This window comes from Nyctereutes procyonoides, unplaced genomic scaffold (assembly GCF_905146905.1).
Source record: "Nyctereutes procyonoides isolate TBG_1078 unplaced genomic scaffold, NYPRO_anot_genome, whole genome shotgun sequence".
Taxonomy (NCBI): domain Eukaryota; kingdom Metazoa; phylum Chordata; class Mammalia; order Carnivora; family Canidae; genus Nyctereutes; species Nyctereutes procyonoides.
The window spans coordinates 65,662,485-65,685,442 of record NW_026575052.1 but is presented as its reverse complement, the minus strand read 5'-3'; the positions used below and the strand labels follow the sequence as shown (position 1 = coordinate 65,685,442).

The 22,958-nt window shown below is 42.3% G+C and overlaps 1 protein-coding gene across 3 annotated transcripts in view; it reads left to right on the top strand.

Annotated features, from left to right (window-relative positions):
- The window catches only part of RSU1 (Ras suppressor protein 1), a 250,150-nt gene that overhangs the window by 46,559 nt on the left and 180,633 nt on the right, over positions 1-22,958 (top strand). For all 3 annotated transcript variants that reach the window (XM_055332420.1, XM_055332419.1, XM_055332418.1), the window contains 4 exons: positions 9,804-9,924; positions 16,999-17,117; positions 18,770-18,852; positions 19,127-19,241. In XM_055332420.1, the coding sequence (XP_055188395.1) occupies positions 9,804-9,924; positions 16,999-17,117; positions 18,770-18,852; positions 19,127-19,241 (438 nt within the window). The remainder of the gene's footprint in view (positions 1-9,803; positions 9,925-16,998; positions 17,118-18,769; positions 18,853-19,126; positions 19,242-22,958) is intronic.

Below are 22,958 nucleotides of genomic sequence, written 5' to 3'. Positions count from 1 at the left end.
GAAGAATAAAAAAAAGCCTGTGGAGGAGAGAGGGAATTTGGACATGTTGTTTTAAACAGAAATCTCCTTGGAGTAAACTGGGAGCTGGAAGTATGGTGGCTTTTCATTAGCGGACTTGTGACTGTCTGTCATCGGCTGGGCTGTCGCCAGGGGGAAGATCGTAAAGTATCTATGGGCAAGGTCCGTCTCTTCCTGTTGGGTCTGCAGTTGACCATCAGTAGTAGAGCATGAGAGCTCCTCCTGCCAGCCTCCCAAATCCATTTTAGTGAGGTTTCCCTTTACTAATTTTTACGGTATACACATATTTCAATTTCCATGAAACCTATGAGAATGCCTTTTTCCCATTTCAGTTTTTCTTCTCTTCTCCAGTTAGCTTAATAAGACAAAACACCACTGTGATGCAAGTGACCCACCACTACTTAACAGATTCATCTACCTCCTTCGTGGTAGTTTTTCATTCTCAACCTTGTCTAATTTTTTTGCTGTGCCTTTAGCCTTTTTCTCCTGCCTGTGTATACTCTTTAATAATGAGCTGATTCTTATCTGCAGTGCCTGCCCCTCTTCAGATCTTGCTTATCCTTCAGAAAGTTGAGATGAATTCTCCTCTTTCCCTACAAAGCCCGCCTGTCCCACCACCTGCTCTATATGGGAAAGTATTAGGGCTATCCATGGTTTATTAGCCTCTGAAGTGCCAACCTTATGTATATGATGACTTGAGTGTGAAAGGAAGGGGGGGAAGGAACTAGCACTTATTGATACCCTACTCTATGTATGGTAGAAGCAGCAGGTCTGAAGTGGTCAAGTAACTAGAGCTGGAGGGTGAGGGGGGACTCTTTATGGCTTCCAAGCTTCTGCGCTCACCATTGCGCTGCTGCCTTGCTAATGATGTACGTGTGCAGTTTATGTATCTCACCCACATTAATCTAGGAGCTCAGTGGAGGGACCGCTGCCATGGATCTTTACATGTTCAAATAGAAAAGCAGGGAGAATTCCAAAGGATAAAAGACAAAAGTGTTATAGTAGAGGGTGTTCTCAAAGCCCTGTGGGGACTGTGTGGATTCTGCTGGTCCTGGGCATTTACCCCCTGCTCCCTTTCTTCCTCCTGTAAATTACTCCCATCCTCAGCATTGAAATACAAGATGAGGCAAGAAGAGAGGTAACCCAGTGTGGCTTCCTGGTGAAGTCATTCTTAATTGTAGAAGAAGACATGAACTATTGGCAGAGCGTGTTAATGTGTGTATGTGTGTGAATTTGGTTAGTCTACTGTCTCCCTCTTTATGTTAATGATTGAGGATTGAGTCTATGTGTCTGTAATGTCTTACAAGGATATTTAAGAGCCCAGATAGCTCTTTCTTATGACACTGAGCTTGCTTTCTGCGTTGATTGACTTTGGTTTTTGTTTGTTTTTTAGTGTTCTCCTCTTCCTTCTTGCTGTGTCTCGAAACTTCTTAGGCATTTTTCCAGAGAAGCCCCTCTGCCTTTTGCTTGCCCTTCACTAGATGTCTCTTCCTCCCAGACCATCAAATGCCACTGCCTTTCCTCTTATTGCTGCTCCTGGTTAAAGCTGTTTACTGACATCCTGCCTGGCTGGCAGGGTAGCCCTTCAGTACTGGATGTGATTGCAAAGGTGTGTTCCTGAAAGAATTCAGGGTTCAAGATTGTGTGGACCATTCCTTGGCTCTCTCTGGGCTGTTAATAAAAGATTCACAAATCAAGTAAATTCTGCATCCTCAGAGGAGCAGAAATCCATGCTTGTCAGCTTTTTAGGAGATTTGTTTGGCCTTGCGTTCACATTCTTTATAGCCCAGGGACATATATTTTTGCATGTTTGACTTTGTACTGTAAAATCTGCCTTAATGCTTGCTTGTAACTTTCTTCCCTTTGATTATTCTCATTGTTGCTGAAAGAGTAGGGTCTTTTTTCTTTTCTTTTTTTTTTAGTGAATTAAGTCAGGATATTTTTGGTTAGTAAAATTACTTAAGCTGCATAATCTTAAAGCGGCCCATGATGGGGTACAAGTACGTCCTGCTAGGTGTGGGTGCTCAGTAAATACTGTTGTTTAACTGAATGTAGCATTACTGTTGTTATTTATAAAGCTAATAATGATTTGGGGGCTGTTGGCCTTTATTGGGTAGATGTTTAGATATTTTAGTACTTAATTTTCACCTTGAGGAACATATAGGTCCTTTTACATGAGAACCCGCTTTACTGTTTCATAAACTTTATGCTTTTAAATAACCCATAACTACTGTAATTCACTGTTTTAATAGCTGACTTGGGGGAAACCCCATAAAATCTGTGAAGCTAGTTATCGTTAGTATACTTTTGAAACTTCACATTCTTGTGTAAGATAGAATTAGTTCATCACACACCTTGTGTTTTGGGTCAGAAAACAAAAGTCTATTAATCACTATAAATACAAATGACTTTTTTTTTGCAAAAAAATTTTGTAAAATTTTGAAGAGCATAATTATTTGTATGCGACACTAAAGAAATGCATCTTTACATTATCATTAAAATGGTAATCATAAAATGACATTCAAGACTATGATTCCTAATTTGCTGAGAGAATTGACATCTATGTAATGAGTCTAGACATCACCTCTGTGGTAGGAATAGACTAACGTCTCCGGCTAGTAGAATTGGGCATTAAAGGGGCTGCGCTTTTTTCTCTGATCAGGAATGCCCCAACGTCATACTTCACATAGTTTATGTTCTTTTGGCTTCTTCTCACCTTGTCTAGGCAAGGCATAGGGCAACAATTGTTATTCAGTATTACTTTCATTAGATATTGGGGCAAAGAAATCTTTGCTTTCACCCCTTCCTCTTAAGTGGTCTTTCTTCCCTAGGTGTGTGTATAATGAATAATCCCACTCATTTGGATGTTTTCTTGTGGTTTTTGTACTTTTTTGAATAACTTTGTTGTAGCACTGTATCTTAGGGGTCTAGTAACTGGCCTCATCGAACGATCTTCTACCTTCCCTTAGCCTTTTCTGTTAAAGAAATCTTATAAAGCAGCAGAAGCATGCAGAAATCTGACTGAGCATTTTCATATGTTATAGCACTCAAGTCTCCAGCGTTTAATATAAATATGCCAGGTTTGGGGAAGCAGTGCTTTCTGATTTATTTTGCTTTACTTGATCCCATATGGTGATGTCTTCGGGTGTTGTGGCTGGTGGGTCGGTAGCACTGAGATGTCTCTGGAAATGGGCACGAGATAGTAGCGTTTCACCCATTGCTGGGCGGGGAGTGTGCTCACCACTGGGCCGTGTACCAAGGGCAGTGTTTCCCATTAGGTACCTGCTCTGAGTCTCCCTCTTTGTACACTTGGGGCCTTTTGCAGTCCCTCTCCGGTTTCTCGTAGTGGAGGCAATGGCTGAACCATGAGTTCAGCTTTGCGAAGAGGCATGCAGGCAGCAACCCCTTGGCCTCCGTGCCCTAGCCTACGCCTCTCCTTTGCAAGAATCTCTGGATTAAAGAAGCCAGTCTAGGCGCTTCTGCAAAAATAGTTAGGCACAGCGTAATTCTGACTACTCAGAAGTCTGGTGGAGGTGGTGGGAAGGGTTCACGACTCCGGATTTCATGCCTGTGCTTATGATGAAAACCTACATGTGTTCTGAGCAGCTTCTGGCTTCCTGGCAGCCGTGGGTGGTAATGTGGTGCATGGTCTCTTACTGCCCTTTTGTAGCTGAAGAGGACCCAGCTGTCGGTGCTAACCATATGGCTCCAAAGACCAATGCATGCCCCACCGGCCTTTCCGTAGGCTGCACGCCGGTGAGCACCAGTCCTTATGTTTTGTAGGGTGCCTGCTGCTCCCAGAGCCTGTCACTTTTTGAGGTTTTGTTTCTTTGCCTCAGGGGCCACAAGATGCTTCTGCTCAAGAATCCCCCGGATCGGCTGCATCCCAGCTGGTCTGCCTGTGCTGTCACGTCCACCCAGTATTCTCCATCTACTTCTCAGTTTCGATGGCCAGAAGTATAGCAAAAGGCATCTCTACAAGGATGGCAACTGGTCGTGATGAAGTTGCTGCTGAGTGACTCAATCTGATGAACCAGTTCAGAACCTTTTCTCCATGAACTTTGTTCATACTACTCTGCACTGGCTTCATAAAGATTGGTGTGTGTATAACCGAACCAAATGAGAGTGTGTCCACCCGAAGCACTGCCAGTCAGTAAAAACGGACACCGAGCTTTTGCAGTGCAGGAAGATAAGCTCTTTGTTGGTTTGGTGCCATCTCAGAGAACAGGGTCGGGAGGGGGGTGTGCTAATGCCTCAAAGTCCCAAATTCCCCAGTAGCTTACAGGTGAGGATTTTTAAGGGCAAGATTTGGGGCAGGGGTCTTCTGAGAAGGTGGATGCTGTTGAATGGAGGCCCATAAAGTCGTGTGAACAGATATGCTTCATTAGTTCTGGAGCCGCTTCATCCAGTCCCATGGAGGGGTAGTCCATCTCAAAATTGGAATCTGAAAAATCTCTCTTTCTCCATGTTAGAGATTTCAGTAGCATGTGGTACTTATGTGTTGGGGTTGCTTATGTGCTGATCAGCTGCCCATAAGAGCCCAGACTATGTTAGTTTGAATGATAAGCAAGAATTTCTCCCTCTTGGGCCTGGATTTGTGTGTTCTCTGGCTGGCCCAGCCATGCCTGTGGATGATACGACCTGTAGTTTGTTCTTTCATCTGAACTAATGAGATGGATCCCAGCTGCATGGGGAAGCAAAAGTTGACTGTATGTGGTTGGATTGCAGCCCCAGGATGGGTGGATCAGCCATTTAGAGTTCTTTTGTTTTTTGTTTATTTGGGGTTTTTTGCCCTCTTTTCATCAACCTCAAGTCTCAACTTATTGAGGGCCATAGAAGTCTTAATTTGGATCTTAGCATTATTGTGTGGGGTAAGGGACAAATGTATTAGATTAATGATTTTGATGTCACCACCAAATTAAAAGTTTTCTGCACCAAAATGATCTCCAGATCAGCGGCATCAGTATCCCCTGGGAACTTGGAAATGCGGAATCTCACCAAGCCCCATCTCAAACCTACTGAATCTGAAACTCTGAGGTACATGCCCCCCAGTCCATGTTTTGACAAGCCTTTCAGTAATTCTGATATACTCCATAAAGTTTGTGAGCCTTCTGCCCTAGAGCGGCACTATCTAGAATTCTCCGCACTGAAGGGAATGTTCTCTCTGTGCTGTCCAGTATGGTAGGCACTAGCTACTTGCAATGTGGTTTGTGTGACCAAGAGACTGATTTATTAACTTTACTTAATTTCAACTAATCTAGATTTAAATTTATTTCCTTTTTCTCCTTTTTCTGTCTTAATACTTTCATCTAGTTCCCTCATCCTGTGTCCTCCACCTCTGGTAATCATAAATCTAATCTTGTGTTCTGAATTTGTGTGTGTGTGTGTGTATTTTAAGCTTCCACATTTAAGTGAGATTATACAGGTTTTGTCTTTTTCCGTCTGACTTAATTCATTTAGCATAATGCTTTCAAGATCCATCCGTGTTGTAAACAAGGTTTCCTTTTTTATGGATGAGTAGTATTCCTCTGTAAATACATTACCACATTGCCCTTGTCCATCCGTTGGTGGACACTTAACATTGCTTCTGTGTCTTGGCTATTGCGAATAAGGTTGCAGTGAACATGGGTGCAGATGTTTCTTGGAGACCGTGATTTCATTTCCTTTGGATAAATACCCAGTAGTGGAATTGCTGGGTCATCCAGTAGTTCTAGTTTTAATTTTTTGAGGAACCTCTATACTATTTTCCATAGTGATTGCACGTTGGAAAGCCCAGCTCCAGAGCATACTCTGCTATTTACTTTTGTGTGGATAAACTAAAAGGCTTTTAAAAATAAATTATTGGTTGTGGAATTGTTAATTTTCTATCCCAAAACAAAATGCTCCTAAAGTGAAGGTCTGGTTGCCGTAACAATAGTTTACTGAGGTTTTTCTGTTCGGGGAGGCAGGTGACTGTTGTTAGCTACCGGGTCGGCTGTTTCACACAGTTGGAGTGCTCTGGTCTATCCAGCGTGTCCAGCAAGTGCTTTCTGAGGCTCCCTGCTTGAGGGAGCTTTCCAACGGTTGCTAATGTAGGACATCAGGCAAGGCCCCTTCTGGCCCAGACTTGTGAGCCTGCCCAGGGACTTGGGCTGCTGATTGTGGGGCCGTCCCAAACCTGCAAGGGCTGATTGCTTAATCTGGCTGGCGCGTGCTTCTCACATGAAACTAGAAGAACATTCCGGCTGTAGACTTAGGAGGCCTTGGAGGGAAAGAGGGTCCTGCTGGGTGTGTCCAGCTGAACAGTTGTAACTGCTTGAAGACAACTTGAGACCAGTCTCTGGCTGTAGCTCCTCTGGTGGCAGGACCACATCTTCGTCACCTTTGCTCTGGACAAGAGTGTTCCCGGTGGTCATCTGATCCTGTGATGAAAGCAGAATGTGGCATCGAGGAGCCAGAGAACACCTGAGAGTGGTTGGGGACCTTTCTCTCAACAGTAGCAACTGGAGTCTCAAAATTAAAGCTGTCGCTTTTGACAGAAAATGATACTAAATTCTCTGTCATAAGCAAAGTTCTACATGACTGAGCTTCCTAATTGAGGGCCCCATTTGTTGCATTATTTAAATCCATTTCATTGATTTCCGTCATCCAGCTCTTGTGAGAATCGCAGAATGTCAAAGCCAGGTGGAAGCGAACTCTGAACGGTCCTGGTACAGCCCGGATCCTCGTGTCCACACCCTACACTGCCCTCCCGTTTCCCTTGAGTGCTCAGCTCCTTGTTATCTGTAGCCTGTGTGTATACAGCTGGGGTCACGGTCACAAACAGGACTGATTGATGAAAAGGCATGCTGCAGAGGCATAATAAGAAATATCTCGATGCTGACTGTTCAGTTGTGTTTTAAAATACTTCATGCAAATGCGTCACACAGAGATCTTGAAAAATTTCACCAGAGTATTCTGACTGGGGACATATTGCTCCGTTTTTTCCATAGCAGCTGAATTTGTTCATGTCATATCTGTATATAATTTCATTATTGCACAGCTCATATTGTTAACTGGATACTTTTTTATGGACAGTTTTTTTTAAATAATAAATTTATTTTTTATTGGTGTTCAATTTGCCAACATACAGAATAACACCCAGTGCTTGATCCCGTCAAGTGTCCACCTCAATGCCTGCCACCCAGTCACCCCCACCCCCCACCCACCTCCCCTTCCACCACCCCTAGTTCGTTTCCCAGAGTTAGGAGTCTTCCATGTTCTGTCTCCCTTTCTGATATTTCCCACCTATTTTTCCTCCTTTCCCCTTTATTCCCTTTCACTATTATTTATATTCCCCAAATGAATGAGACCATATAATGTTGTTTATGGACAGTTTTATTTGAATTAGTTTGTTTACGAAACACTAGACCTGTTTTCATTTATTGACTTTGATACTCTTTCTTTCGTAACTTACTTTGTTGAGATAGCTTGCCTTTCTTACTTCATCCCAGAAGAATTGAAATGTTGAGTGTTAAAAGTGTGGCTTTGCACACATCGTAACCATTCTCCAAATATTGGTTGAAAGAGTGAATGTTATCCCATCTGGCCAGGTCTGAATGTTAATTGCTTCTGATTTTTACTATGGCCAGGTGGGGGGAATTGTTGAGAGAGAATATTAGCTGGGTAATATTTTCCCCTTGTAGCTTGAGTAGAGTCTTCAACACAAAATTCACATGCACGTGGAAGGCTGGGAGAGGTTTAGTAAATTGAATGTAGGGTTATTGTTTGTGTCCACAAAACAAAGCCCTAAATCACATTTAGCATAATTTGTGGTTTTAAATTGGACTGATTTAGCAAGGAGAGTGAAATAATCTCTCATCCTGTCAAAAAGGCGATACCTTCAGACCAGCATTTAATTGCATTGGCGAAGTAACTTTGGGAAGGCAGCAGTAATTCTGGCTGCATTATTCTTGGTTTGTGGCTAAATTGAGATCATCATTTTCTCCTGGTTGCACTAACTTTCTTTATTGCTCTTCAAAGTAATCAGATGAATGCCGTGAGAGATGCTTAGTGGTAGCTGGAGGGGGAACAGGGGGAAGGGGGTGAGGCCCCCCGAGCAGGCTTGTCCTTGTCTGTAGAGCTGTGCTTCAACCACTTGGTGTTCTAGGGAGAGAACAAACAGGTAAGCTGACAACACCCTGAGACTCAGCAGACCCGATGAATTTCTTTGTGACCATTTACCCATAGTGAATACCGTTCATTTGCTGGAAAGTGTGTTACTGACTACACACCTATGAGTGTGCTTTTAAGGCCAAATTGTGCAGGTAGGGCTCATATGCATTCGTATTGGTATCCAAGAGTACAGTTTCAGAAGGTAATTTCCAGCTGCCTTCATTTCCCATTAAAACCTATCCTTTTATCTCCAGTCCCAATCCAGCCTCTTGAGTAACTAATCCACGCCTTGCTCATTTTCCATCTGGACCACTGCCACCTCCCAAGTGTCTGAATCCAGACTGATTCATATTCTTCACAGTCCCTTCCTCCAGCGAAAGCATTTCCCTTGCCTTTTAACCAAGCCGCCTTCCCTCTAAAAGAAGTCAGGTCACCGATACCTCAGACATTTTAGAAAGCTGAAATTGAGGACTCAGAACTGTAATGAGCAATGTGCCTGTCCTCTTCTGTCTGGAAGGGAGTTCTTGCAATGGCTACCTCCTGAAATATTTTAGATGTCTGTTTGGAATTTTACACATACCTATGTAGTGGCTCTAAGCAGAGGTGCTCCCGGTTTTTTCCAGTCTTCTGGAATACTCCCCAGAGGGTGCTGTTGGGACCAGAAGTGAATGTACTCACAGAAGGCATGACACGACACTTTCTTATGCTGTACCCAGGGCCCAGGTCAGTGGGGTCAGTATCCTGAGTAGGCTTGGTGTTAGAATTGATGTGAACCATGGACAAGCTGATGGCCAATAACAAGTGTTTGTAGAAGACTGAATCAATGATGGGGACAGATAAACTACCCTCCTTTTGAAAGTCTTTCTGCCACCACTGGAGAGTTAGTACTTGTGAGCTAAAGATGCCATTGGCTTTTATATTGATATTTGTAAGGATATATTCCACAGAAGGAAAATTCTTTTAGGCCCACACTGGCTTATTTTAACCTTTGATCTGCATGCTGGTATTCACATCATGCTACTGAGTTGGTTTTTCATATTTCTATGTAATAACAATGCATTGATCTGTTGCCAATCTGACTTAAATGCTGTGTGTGTGTGTGTGTGTGTGTGTGTGTGTGTTGATCAAGATGTAAAGGCCAGAAGCCAAAAATCATAAATGAGGTAGGTTGAATATTTCATCACTTAAGGTTGAACTTACATTGTGATTTAGTGTGGTGGTGTTAAGAGAACTGCTCTTCAGATATCAGACTATTGAAACAGCTTGACGAATGTATCATTACCCTGGAAGGATGTGGAGTTTGCAGTCTTTCTTTGGGTGGAGGTGCAAAAAAACCAAGAGAAAGAAAACCGTCATGCTTATGAGACATTGTATGACAATTATAAAAGCATTTATGCTTGGAAATATTCACCAACACACTGTTTATGGCACCCTGAAATTCTCTTTTGCCCTTTGAAGAAACATTTTCATTTTTACTCTACTGAGTTACTAACCTAAGAAAAACTTACAAAAAATAAGATGTATATGTGAATCAGATGGTCATATTCGAGTTTCATCTCTCTTTCCTGAGAAAGAAAAACAAAATGTGTTGCTGGCATTCCTTGCGAGGAGCGGGGTTCCTGTATTCACACTCAGCAATTTTGTTTCCGTAGCTGTGCCACCAAACATAGCAGAGCTGAAGAATTTGGAAGTGCTTAACTTTTTTAATAACCAGATTGAGGAGCTGCCCACACAGATCAGCAGCCTTCAAAAGCTCAAACACCTGAACCTGGGGTGAGTATTGGCAAGGAGGGAGTGGCGGGGTGGGCAGGCTCTGGATACGGGAGGGAGTGCGTTATACTATCACATAGGGGGCCCTGACCTCCAGTTCCTTTCTCTTTTATAGGTTTTTAACAAAACTTTTATTGTTTCAATACCTCTTCTCAATGGCCTGCATTAGTGGATATCAATTTAAGAAGTAATTTAAAAGCTAATTGTTCATACAATAAGCGATTTTTTTAAATCATATTTTGTTTCCAACAAAATTTTATTCCAGTTAATGTTAACCAGGAAGGGACTTTCTTGCATAGCATTAACTGCCCAGACCAGTTGTAATATGATTGATTTTTCTCTCTGTATTAAGTAGTAATCCTTTACAAAGCACCTTCCTTCTATGGAAGGTGAGTGGGGGATACATTTCCAAACACTACTTCATTGATTCTTAAAATTCTTTTATATATTCGAGAGGTTATAATCCTCTGTCTTTCTTCATGTGGAGGTGAAGAGAGGAGGTTTGATTCAGCTGAGGTGGCAGGAACGGCAGCAGTGAATAATAATAATAATACCGTGTATTGCTCTATAGTTTTCAGAGGCCTCATGCTAGTATTTGATCCTCTTGACGATTATGAGGGAGGGCGGGCGGGCAGTATTGCTCTCATGTCGTGGAGTGGAAGCTGAGCCCTTTCTGAGAGCTTCAGTTGCCCTAAGGGTGGTGACCGAGCTAGGCAGAGAACCTCATTTCCTGAGGTTCACAGCCGTCTGTCAGGCACCATTGATGCTACCAGAACTTGAGCTTCTGAATTCCAGCTTCACTGTTGTTGCTGTTAGATGGAGCTTCCCACTCATGCTTCATCTGCTGTGTGAAGTCATCTGTTCATTAAATTATAGCCATTAAATGCTCTAGTTTAGTTAGTGATTTACATGGAGTAGTGATAGAAGCCGGCCAGGTATTTATCAATTTAATAGGAAGCAATCATGAAAAAAAAAAAAAACCCTTATTCATGGAATGATTTGTAGTTGAGCTCATTCTTTCCACAGGGAGTTTGATTAGACACTCATTTTACGTTCACTCTGGTTAAGAGATAATCTTGGAAAGATCCATGAGCATTCTTTTTCCTCATGTCTGAGGGGGAAGTAGGGGAAGTAGAGCTTCCAGAAGGAGGGGAGACATCACTTAAATCAGATGGCTTTTATCCCCCTACAGATATTGAGATTGTACATCCATTTGGCAAAGCAGAAAAGAAAGGATCCTTCATTTATATCTTTGTTTTGAAAATTATTAAGTTCCTAATGCTTAATTTGTGTGTAAGCCAGAAGCTAAAACTAGATGTATATATTAGACGTACAAAACTCGATACACTCTTGGGGCTTCTGGGTGGCTCAGTCGGTGAAGCGTCTGCCTTTGGTTCAGGTCATGATCTCAGGGTCCTAGGATGGAACCCGGAGTCAGGCTCCCTGCTCAGCGGGGAGTCTGCTTCTCCCTCTCCCTCTGCCCTCCCTTGTGCTCCTCAAGCGCACTCTAACTCTCTCAAATAAATAAGATCTTTTTTAACAAAAGCTTGATACATTCTTACTGTTAATTTGTTGATTCATGTGTTTAACAAGTTATTTATATACAAGGCGCTAGGAGCTGTATGTGGCAGCGTGTAGTAAGCAGTATGTACAGAGTAGCTCTTACCACCACCACTACACCATCATCATCGTTTTACTTGATTTATTTCGTGACTGTGTAAGTGCATGATCTGTGTCAGGAACCTTGCTTGTGTTGGGGCTCAGTGGTGAAAATGGCAGTCCCTGGCCTTAAGTATTGGGGCAAGAGCTAGCGGTAAAGGAGCACTGACTGCAAATGGCTGGGCCATTGAAGGCAGTGGAGACAGAGACTAGAGCGTTCATTAGTCAACAGGTGAGGTTCTCTGGAGGTTTCCTACAGAGGGCAGTGTTCGAGCCGAAACCTGACACAGAAAACAAATTTCTCCTCAGAAGGAGGAGGGAAGGCCTGTGGGAATGACATGAATGAATGAAAAGCTCAGAGTACCACAGGTTCCAGGAATTGCTAGTTGTTGAGTGTCACTGAGTGTAAAGTGTGAGGCAGGGAGCAGTAAGGTAAGAGGTGAGGCCTGACAAAGAAGTACGGCTGTCAGTGTTTATTTACTGGGTACTTCCTGCCCTCCCAGTTGTGTGCCAAGTGCTGGCCTAGGTAGTAGCCATCTAGTCTCTATGGCGTGTATGTCACAGTTGGGGAAACAGATGTTAAACAAATGTCTGTAATGGCAGGGAAGCAGTGAAGGGCCCTGTGTGCCAAGTGAAGGAGCCCTGGTTTTATCTTGCTGACCAGTGAGGAGTTTTTACAACCAACTAGCAGGTATGAGAAAAAGTTGTTTTTTTTTGTGTGAAAGGTCATGTAGAGGGGAGATTAGGGTAGGTAGAGCTAGAGGTCAGGATGTGTTGGAGGTACCTTAGGACAGAGTTATAAGGTGTTTTTTATTTTAATCAAAAGCATCTTAGTTCTGTCTTTCTTCGGAGCCATTCGCATTTTTTGGCTCTCGGTATTCTATTGATTATGTAAAGCTTTCTATATTTACTTATATAGCCACATAGGTGGGGTTGTCAAAGTTTGAACAAAAATTCTTAGTTCTCTGGGAGAGGAATTAATATGAGTTTCAGTAAAGGATATTTCTGTTCTCAAATGGCATCAAGAATTATACCTACATAGCCCTGTTTAAGGCCTATCATAGTGGACTCCTCAGAGTAAGCAGCTCAGATAAAAATTATACGCATGGGAGATACTGAAAAACCAAAAACTCAACACCAAAAAACCGAATAATCAATTAAGTAAGCAGAAGACACGAACATTCTTCGTGAAATGTGAAGACATTTCTTCAAAGAAGACATCTAGATGGCCAACAGACACATGAAAAGATGCTCAGCATCATTTATCATCAGGGAAATGCAAATCAAAATCACAGTGAGGTATCATCTCACACCTGTTAAAATGGCTAACGTAAAAAACAAGAAACAAAAGTGTTGGTGAAGAAGTGGGAAAAAAAAGACCCTCCCTCGTGCACTGTTGGTGGGAATGCAGACTGGTGCAGCCACTGTGGAAAACAATATGGAAGTTCCTCGAAAAGTTAAAAATAGAGCTATACTATGATCCAGGAATCTCACTACTGGTATTTACCCAAAGAAAACTAAAACACTAATTTGAAAAGATAATATGTGCCCCTATATTTATTGCAGCATTATTTATCATAGCCAAATTATGGAAGCAACTCAAGCCTCCTCAGTAGATGAATGAGTGAACGAAGAGTAAGTGGTGTGCGTGTGTGTGTGTGTGTGTGTGTGTGTGCGTGCATGCAATAGAATATTTCTCAGCCATAAAGAAGAATAAAATCTTACCATTTGCAACAACATGGATGGATCTAGAGAGTATAATGCTAAGTGATATAAGTCTGTCAGAGAAAGACAAATACTGTATGATTTCACTCGTGGAATTTAAGAAACAAACAAATGAACAAAGAAAAACCGAGACCAACCAAGAAACAGACTCTTCAGTGTAGAGAACAAACAGATGGTTACCAGAGGAGAGGTGGGTGGTGAGTGGGGGGGATGGGATGGGTGAAACAGGTGGTGAGGATTAAGGAGTGCACATGTGATGGGCACAGGGTGATGTGTGGAACTGTTGAATCACTATATTGCATACCTGAAACTAATATAACACTGGATATTAAGTATACTGGAATTAAAATAAAAATTAAATTAAAAATGTTCTGTTTACATGGAACATTGAGGCCACACATAGGCAGATTCCAAACAGCATGCTCAATCAGAAGTTGCTTTTAAAGTTTTATGTGGTATTTGCTGTTTATTCTCATGATGGGAAAACCTGAAAGGATTTTTAGGCCACTGGAATAAGTAAGTTTGCATGATGTTTTTAATACTTTAAATGTGGTTCATTTTATGGAATTCATCTCCACAAAATGTAAAACCACATTGGCTCCTTGTTGGTGATTATTTCTGGGATAATCTGACTGCAGTAGCACCATGGCTAGCTCCTCTGTAATAATCTTTAATCCATTGAGATGCTAGAGCTCATCTCGTGAAATTGAGTTTTCACAAAGTACAGTGTTGAATTTTCAAGAATGTTTTGTGGGTTTTTTTGTTTTGTTTTGTTTTGTTTTGTGTTTGGCTAAGAGTGTGAGCAGGTCACTCCGGGTGTGAGAAAAATTGTTAACTTTAGCAAAGATGGTTTTATTGAAACAAGAAGGACCTCTGGAGATCAGAACGTTCCAGAAGGGAGGCATTAAATAAGGGCCTTCCTAGCTTTTGAAAAAGAAAAAAGATGCTGATCAGCCTTTAACTCTCTGGTTTTATAAATTTCTATGTCATACGCAGGCACTTTCCCATTTCCAGAACACCCTAGAAAAATGTTCAGAGGCAGGTGAAAGAATTTATACCACTGTGGCACAAAAGCAACTTTGTGAACCCTGGAAGTGATGTGAGGGCCAACTGGCAGGACACAAACAGGAAACTGCACTTGGTAATTCAGGCTGCCCACAGTGGTCTTCTCTTCTCACAGGGGACGCTTACCTGCTTGAGGCGGAGGCACAATCTTTCCCAATCACTTCCTGAGAAATATCTGTAGTTATAACTCTCATTGCTGGAGAACCATCGGTGAGCCACAGATCTTAACTACATGCTTCAGATTTTTCAGCTGTCATCCTCCTGCCGGTCCTGCTAGGAAAGTGTCACTGTCCTTATTTTGCCGTTGAGGGAACTGGGTCTCAGAAGCAGACCGCTTGCCCATGGTCACCCAGCCAGCGGCACAGGAGCCGGACCGCTCATCTAATCTGGCTCTAGAGGGCCGGCGCTCTCGGAGGAGCCCCAGGAGCAGCCGTCCCACAGGTGCAGACCCCACAGGTGACCCCACAGTTGCTGGTGTCCAGGGAAGCGGCCTGTAGTCCCTGCTGCTCTTGGCTTGGTCCACAGCCAGCACTACGTCTGGTCCCTCTGTTGTGAGGGCTTCCTGCTGTCACTGCTGTCAGCTGCATGGTGGCGGGGGGGGGGGGGGGGCGGGGGGCGGGGGCTCTGCAGCGTTCTTGACATTTTGGGGAGTATTGGTTTCTCACTTGAGAAAAAGAACTTTCAGTTTGGGAGGTTCTTGCCACCAGGAGGTGGACACTGTCAGGCTCACTCTGGGCTGGAGGTGGGCTGGAAGCGCTCCCTCTCGTGTGAGATGCCTCTTCCCTCCAAAGGAGGGCTCACCCAGGCTTTCCTGCACCTTACCTTTCAAAAGTCTCCTACCGTGTTTGGAAAGAAAAACTTCAGTGGTGATTTTCAAAAATGGGTAACTTAGAGCAATGTTTATTTTTTATTTTTTAAAAGATTTTATTCATGAGAGACAGAGAGAGAGAGAGAGAGAGAGAGGCGCAGAGACACAGGCAGAGGGAGAAGCAGGCTCCGTGCAGGGAGCCTGACGTGGGACTCGATCCTGGGTCTCCAGGACCATGCGCTGTACCAAAGGCGGCGCTAAACTGCTGAGCCACCCAGGCTGCCCTAGAGCAATGTTTAAAGAAAGAAACTAATGTGCTTTTCCCACTAGTTCTGATTTTTTTTGAAGATTTTATTTATTTATTCATGAGAGACAGAGAGGCAAAAACCTAGGCAGAGGGAGAAGCAGGCTCCATGTGGGGAGCCTGATGTGGGACTTGATCCCAGGACTCCAGGATCACGACCTGAGCTAAAGGCAGATGCTCAACCACAGAGCCACACAGGTGCCCTGTGATTTTTCTTTCAACTTACTCAGCACCTTGCATTAGAGTCTTGGGATCAGGGTGCCTTTGCCTCTGTGAGGTGCCAGGTGCTCTCAGACATCTGTCACCCTCTTCAGGTGAGTTCGAAATCCTTGTTACTTCATTCACATCAGCTTCATTGGAAGCGTTGTCCTGCCTGTATTATGTCATAGTTTTGGTGATTCCAGTGAATACTTGATATAAATATGCTTCACAGATTGTAAATTGGTAGAAAATACCAGTTGTTGTCATTACAGCAAATGGTCATGGAGGTTATTTTATTCAGTGTAAAGGTAAGCAATGACTTTTCTACCCAGGGGGTAGAAATTACTTTTCTCTCAGTTTCTCCTTGTGCCATTAGCTCACTCTTGTGCAGCCCAGCTGGTGCGTGGTTGGCAGGTGTGGACAGGATTGCATCTAGTAAGAGAATGCTTGAGGTCTCAGAATTATTTTAGCCTCACAGTCCCTCCGACCTTTCAATATCTGCCAGGTTCTATTAGATTTAAAAAAACCTTTTTTTTAATCCTTTTTTAAGTATGCTCAAAAGGTCTTAGAATAAGACCTTCTATTACATTAAGAAGGGTCTTAAAATAAGAAAGTAATAGAAAATATATTTTCCTTATATTTCATTGGAGGTATGTATATATATTTTATTTCCAGTTATTGTGAAATACAACTGACGTAAAATTTACCACCATAACCGCTGATTCTGTAGCATTAAGTATATTCACATTGTTGTGTAGCCCGTCTCCAGAAGTTTCTTGTGCAAAACCAAAACTCTACATCCATTAAACAACAACAACTCATTTCCCCCTCCCTCAGGCCCTGGCAGCCACCATTGTGGAGATCATTTTGAATGTTAGTTGCAGGACAAAAAATAAGTGATTTTTTTTTCTTCCTTTGGGAGGAATAGATGAAATAAAGCCAACAGTCTAAAAACTGCAAAGCTTACTCTATATCTTTTGATGAGGTATTATTGCTACATGCGTGAGGAAGTTTTTCTCTAGAAGGACAGACACTTTGCTGTGATTGAGGTTTCTGTGTACCACAGTGACTGAGCATCACCACTGCAGAAAATGAGAAGACGTTTTCAAACGTTCCATGACCATCGAGATTCTCCGACTACAATTACTGTGCTGATTAAAAGAACATAAAGTGTTATTGCAGAATTATGGCCTCTTCTGAGCTTCAGTCCTCATACACGCCTCTTAGGCTTGTGACACAGAGGTGATGTGAGTATTGTCTGAACATATGTTTTCTGTGTGACGTCTTGGATTTTTTTTTCCCCCTCCAACCACAGCATGAATAGACTAAACACTTTGCCTCGAGGATTTGGCTCTCTCCCAGCTCTTGAGGTCCTTGATTTGACTTACAACAACTTGAATGAAAATTCTCTTCCCGGAAACTTCTTCTACCTTAGTAAGAAACTTTTAATTCTATAAATCTCCTTAAAATGGTACTTTGCGTTCCGAAAGTGAAATTTATTTGCCAGGGCCCAAACTCCAAGAGAAATTATTGGACGTATATATTTTTTTCTTCACACATTTCTTTTGAATATTCCTTCATAGCTCAGCAGTATGTATATTTGATATATAGTTACCTGACACCATTGCGCTCAAGTGGACTTAGTAATGTCATATTAACTTCCGGATAGAGATTATGTACCTAAATGAGATCAAGTCTCCCATTTAGCTCAAGAACTTAACTTTCTTTTTAAAGAGCATGCCAAAGAAATATAATAATGAATGTGTCCTCGCATGTTGCTGTTAACTCTTTGTAAACTATTTCCCCAAAGATATTCCAACCAATTATTTATAAAAATGTCCCTTAATAAACAGTAACAGAATTTTTGACATTTCCAAGCAGGATTCTTGTTTTAAGTCTTTTAAAAGGTACTCTCATTGATGTAGTCTATTTTGTCTGTAGTATGCAATCAAACATCAAGAAATGGTTTTTCACAGATAAACAGACTTTATCTTTTCACCTGTATTCTATGCAACCAAATTTTTGGCTGCAGATACTCCTAAAAATGAGGAAAAATAGATTTTTCCCAGAACTCAGGAAATATTTAGGAAAGAGTTGCTTTCCTAAAATGAGTATTCTGTTTCTTCAAATAGTGACACGTATGGCATCCAGAGATTCTGCATTTTCTGAGCTTGTCTCCAAAATTTCTTTTATAACCTTATGCATATTCTCTCTCCCAGACTTTCTCAAGCACATGGAGCCAATTCTAAAATATTTTCCTGGGCCATGAAGGAAATTTTGCTGTGTATATTGACATAGAGTTGTGTCACATTTTAAAACAGTAGAATGTAATTGAATACCTGTAAGCAAACAAAATAGACATCTGATGATACTTTTCCTGTTTGGTTAGGGATTTAAAAAGATGCCTTAGAAGTTTCTCATTCCGTAGTTTGGGGGTCATGTTATCACTGTGTGATATTGTGAACAAATTTCTGATTTGAAAAATTCTGATATTCTAAGTTAAGGTTTCTCTATTTTAAAACTCCATGTCATTATGTTAGCTCCTTATTTTTGTATTCACTTATTTTTGTTGCTAAGGCTATAGAAATAAGTAATAATAATTAGTCTGATTACAGAAACAATGAACTGTGATTATGGTCTTCCTCACCCGAAAGCCTTTTAATTATTTATTTTTAACGTACTTGCATTTAAATAACAGCTCTTTTGCCCTGAGCATTGATACAGGTGACCCTGGTTTTCTTGGTTATGCTTCGGATGCAAAGCATGAATGTGAATCAGAAATAATAGAAGAAATATCGCTATCATTTTTGAGAGTGTCTTGAAGCCCTGTGCCAAAAACTGCTGGTGCCCAGAGTTGTTAATTGTGTCAGTCCTCTTGTATATAGATGTTTTCCTGCACACACCAGCCCCACAATAAGCCAGTAAATCTAAGTTTGACCTGCTTCTTATTATTGTGAGCCCTAGGTGTGTCACAGGCTTTTCACCAAGCCCGGGTTATTAATCAAAGCTGACTCCCTTGTATTGATCAGACCTCAAATGGTTGGATTCCGTGCCACCCTGTTTATATATTGCTGTTTAATTTGCAGCCACCCTGCGTGCACTCTATCTAAGTGACAACGATTTTGAAATCCTGCCGCCAGATATTGGGAAGCTCACAAAGTTGCAGATAGTAAGTAATTTATCTAAATTCTTAGAAAATCAATTCACTTCTGCAGCCCTTGTAAGAGTAGAATCAAGTCAATTTGAGCAGGAGTGTGGTTTGTTTTGCAGGAATCAACCACTCCTCCTGCTCCTGCTTCTCGTTCATCTGCAGGCACTTGTAAATAAATTGAAAGGATTGAGCCTTCAAAGGAGAGAGAGGGCACGGAAAAGGACGAGAGTTTCTGTTGAGCGTCTCTTGACGTGAACACTGTTCTGACAACTCCTTGTTTTCTTACATTTAGCTCAGCCTTAGGGATAACGACCTGATCTCGCTGCCTAAAGAAATCGGGGAGCTTACTCAGCTTAAGGAACTCCACATTCAGGGGAACCGCCTGACCGTTCTGCCCCCAGAACTAGGTAAGGTTGCTGACGAATGATCTCAATTCGGGGTTTAATTAATAACAATGATCCACATGCGCCAATTCTGAACAACCCTCTCTCCTCTTGGCAAGCAGCCTCCACTGAGGTGCCTGTTCTGACCGTGTCTATGAGCATTTGTCCTTGACCAGGGTTCAGCTGCTCGGGGCTTGACCTGTCCTGTGGCCATGTTCAGCAGCCACATGGCACCCAGGCTCGGAGAAAGTGCTGATGTAGGATCAGCCAGCGTGGCCCCTGCCCGGGGCAGGGAGGAGAGCCTGAGCTGAGCAGTAATGGTCTTGTCTGAGGCTCCTCGTGTGCCAGCTGATGATTCTTAAAAATGTTCTAATCAAACCATCACTCTTTATTTTTTTAAAATCTTTTAATTTTTTTCAATCCCTTGAAAACTCATACTACATAAAGTATTTGTTACAGCTGCGTGAAATACCTTTTCTGGTCATGCCTTTGGTTCTCTTCTGACTCCATTTCCAGGGGGAATTGTTAAGCGGGTTCCAGCTGGGAATCCCTTGGTCCTGCTCCTGTGGCGGATGCCTCCTAATCCTCTCCCTGCTCATTCACCAGGGCCAGAGCGGGCTTCTGACCTCCCTCAAAAGTATCATATCGTTCAAACCTGTTACTCTCTGGCTGAGGATTATTCTACCCCTCTGGAAAGGTTTTATATATTTGCCTCTCTTTGCTCATACAGACTCTCTGTATCCTCTCACTTCTTCATTCCATTGAGCTGTATTGTTTCCCAGGCTATGAATATTGGCTTTTCTGCTTCAAGATACCATAATTTAAAAAGAACACATTTAACCCAGAGTTTTTGGAGCAAGTACCTCAAAGGAGTCTGGTGATATGAAAGAGTGGTGCCAGTTATTGTTAATTGGAATGTAAGCACAAGGAGAGGAGGGTGAGGTTTTGTATTTGCTCCCTGCCCTGTGCCCCATGCTTGCCATGTGCTAGGCTTGAGGTGGGGTGCTTATGGAATCACTACTGAACGGGTTAATGAAATGAGGGCCTCAGCAAGGTGTTGGGATGGCCATGCACAGCCAGAGCAATCCTTCCAGGTATAGAAGCCACAAGCCACACTTCCAGTGCTCAGGAGCCACATGTGGTGGCTCATGGTTACCCCTTGGGAAACACAAGAACAGAACGTTTCCGTCAGCCAGAATGTTCTGTGGAGCAGTCCTGGTCTAAAGGAAAAGCATTCACGTGATTTCATGGAACAAAGTTTCAGCCCCCCTTAGTCCATCCTCATCAGCAACTTTATAGTTGTAAAAAGTCTAGAGGAGTTTGTTCTGATTTCAAGGACTGCAAAGTAGCTCAGCCCCTTCTCTTCATGGACTTACAAGTAGACACATCTCACTTTATTAGGAGGCTACAAAGAAAAGATCTTTGCAAAAGTTGTAAGACACAGAACTCCTTGTCAAAAGAAAATTTGTACAATGATTGTTAATAGTAGGGGTTACTGTTAGTAATACTTGGGAGGCTTTTGCAGAATACAGGTACCTACTTCTTCCCTTACCTACTGAATCAGATTCTCCATGTATGAGACTAATTCTTTTTTTTTTAATTTTATTTATTAGAGAGTGAGCGAGAGTGCGCCTGTGTGTACATATGGGCGGGGGAAGGGATAGAGGAAGAAGGAGAGAGAATCTCAAGCAGACTCTGTGTTGTATGTGGAGCCCAGTGTGGGGCTCAGTCTCACAAACCTGAGAGCTTGACCTGAGCTTAAATCAAGAGTTGGACACTTTAACTGACTGAGCCACGGAGGTGCCCCAGGACTATTTCTTATGTAGTTTGGAAAAGCTCACTCCATGCTACCTTGGTTATTATGATTAGGAGAAATTTTTTAAAGCGTATTTTATTTTCATTTTTCAAGCAAAGACGCAATGTAGGGCATTATTCAGAGATTTCTGTCAGATGATACTTTGTTAAAAAAATAAACCTGGGTGAACACCTACATATGTACTTACATATTTTGAAATCTTAAGTCACTTATGCTATTTAAATACAACATCTAGTCATATTTATCTAACATTTCTGTTACACTCTCCAATAACAAATTATGTATTTTTTTAATTCAAGAGTAGAATTGAGAAAGTCACTAAATGATTTTATTTTTTAAGCCATACCTAGGAAAGCTTAATCTCAACATCTGCCTCGTGGCAGCTTTCCCTAATTATAGGCGAATACTTAGCTGGAAATAAATGATAAACCCCTGGGAGTTTCTGTTACAAACTAAAGATAAAGACATATGTATTCTTTATTTTTGAATGGCGATTTCTTTTTTAGAACCCAGAATAATATAAATATTAATATAAAAATCACTGTTAGAGTAGCCAGTATGTATTAAGGCCTCCTGTACCAAAGCGCTGTGACAGGTACTTTTCTTTCTATATTTCTAGTAATTGTCATAAGACTCGTAAACCTACTTTTGAAAGGTGAGAAGACGGGAGCTTAGGGACAGCCATAGGGGCACAGCTATCAAGTCCTAGAGGCTTGATTTGAACCCTGTCAGCCTATTTTCCGAGTCAGTATACCTAACCACTGGTAGTGTTCTCATTTCCATTTTTGCCAGCCAAAGGATTCCCAGAAAGCGGTTTCCAAGTGTGAATAAAGCCCAGTGCTGGCTCCCTTCCCCAAGTGGCAGGAGAAGAGCTGCTACAGTGTGGCAGTCACGTGGCCAGCGGGGCTGGTGTGTAAGCAGCAGGGCTGTAATAACACTGCAAAATGCAGAAGGGATGCCCTCGGTGACAGTTGCTGTTCCCAGGGCTGAGGCGGTTGCGTTGTCTTGGGGTTCTCCCCATCCTGCAGCCGTCCAGCCACAGTGGGAATGTCTTTGGTTTGACTTGTCCTCGGTAGCTAAGGTGAGCCTCTGGAGCTGCCCTGGCTGGCTGACGAGCAATGCTGGGGACTGATGAGCTTGTGGTGGGTTCTCTCTGTCCCTACAGCATCCCCCTGGCTGCAGGTTTGCTCCTGGGCATATCTTCATGTGTGGATGAGGGTCTCTCTTCTGTACGTTCATATTTTTAGGTATTGAAATAAGCAAAGCAATTGCTTTTGAGATTCCGGTGACATTTCCTTTAAAAAATCAATTTGGAGCTTAACAACTTGAAGCCTTGTTGGTAAGAGTATTTGAACCAAGCAAGGGTATCCAGATGACTTGTGACTTGTCAGGTCTGAAATGTTGAGGGACACAACAGAATAAAGTCAGGGGCTTGGCTGGAATTTTTTCTGTGTAAGTATGTTCCTTCACTTCTGTGAGTCCCTGAATAAGTTACTTTACCTGTTGTGTCTGATTCCTAAACAGTAATGCCCTTGATTTGATGTTGGTCCATATGCCTATAATTAGATGCAAACTGGTCTGTCATTCACCCATTCATTTTTTCATTCTCATTCAGATATTCATTAAGTTCTTGTCTCCAAGGAACTTACTTTCTATTAAAGTAAAATCCACTTATTCATCAACTGTTTATTGGGCCCCAGCTTTATGCTTATTTCTTGGAGATCTGACAAGGGACGGACTTCCCTGTGATCCTGCAGTGGAGGGCAGATGAGTGGATGGATGGATAGCATATCAGATGATAAATGCTCTGCAAAAAAAAATTAGCTTGGAAAGGAGTGTCCCAATGGGAGGGGGGGGGATATTACTCTGTTACATAGAGTCAACAGAGAAAGCCTCACTCATAAGTTGGTGTCATTTAAAGCAGA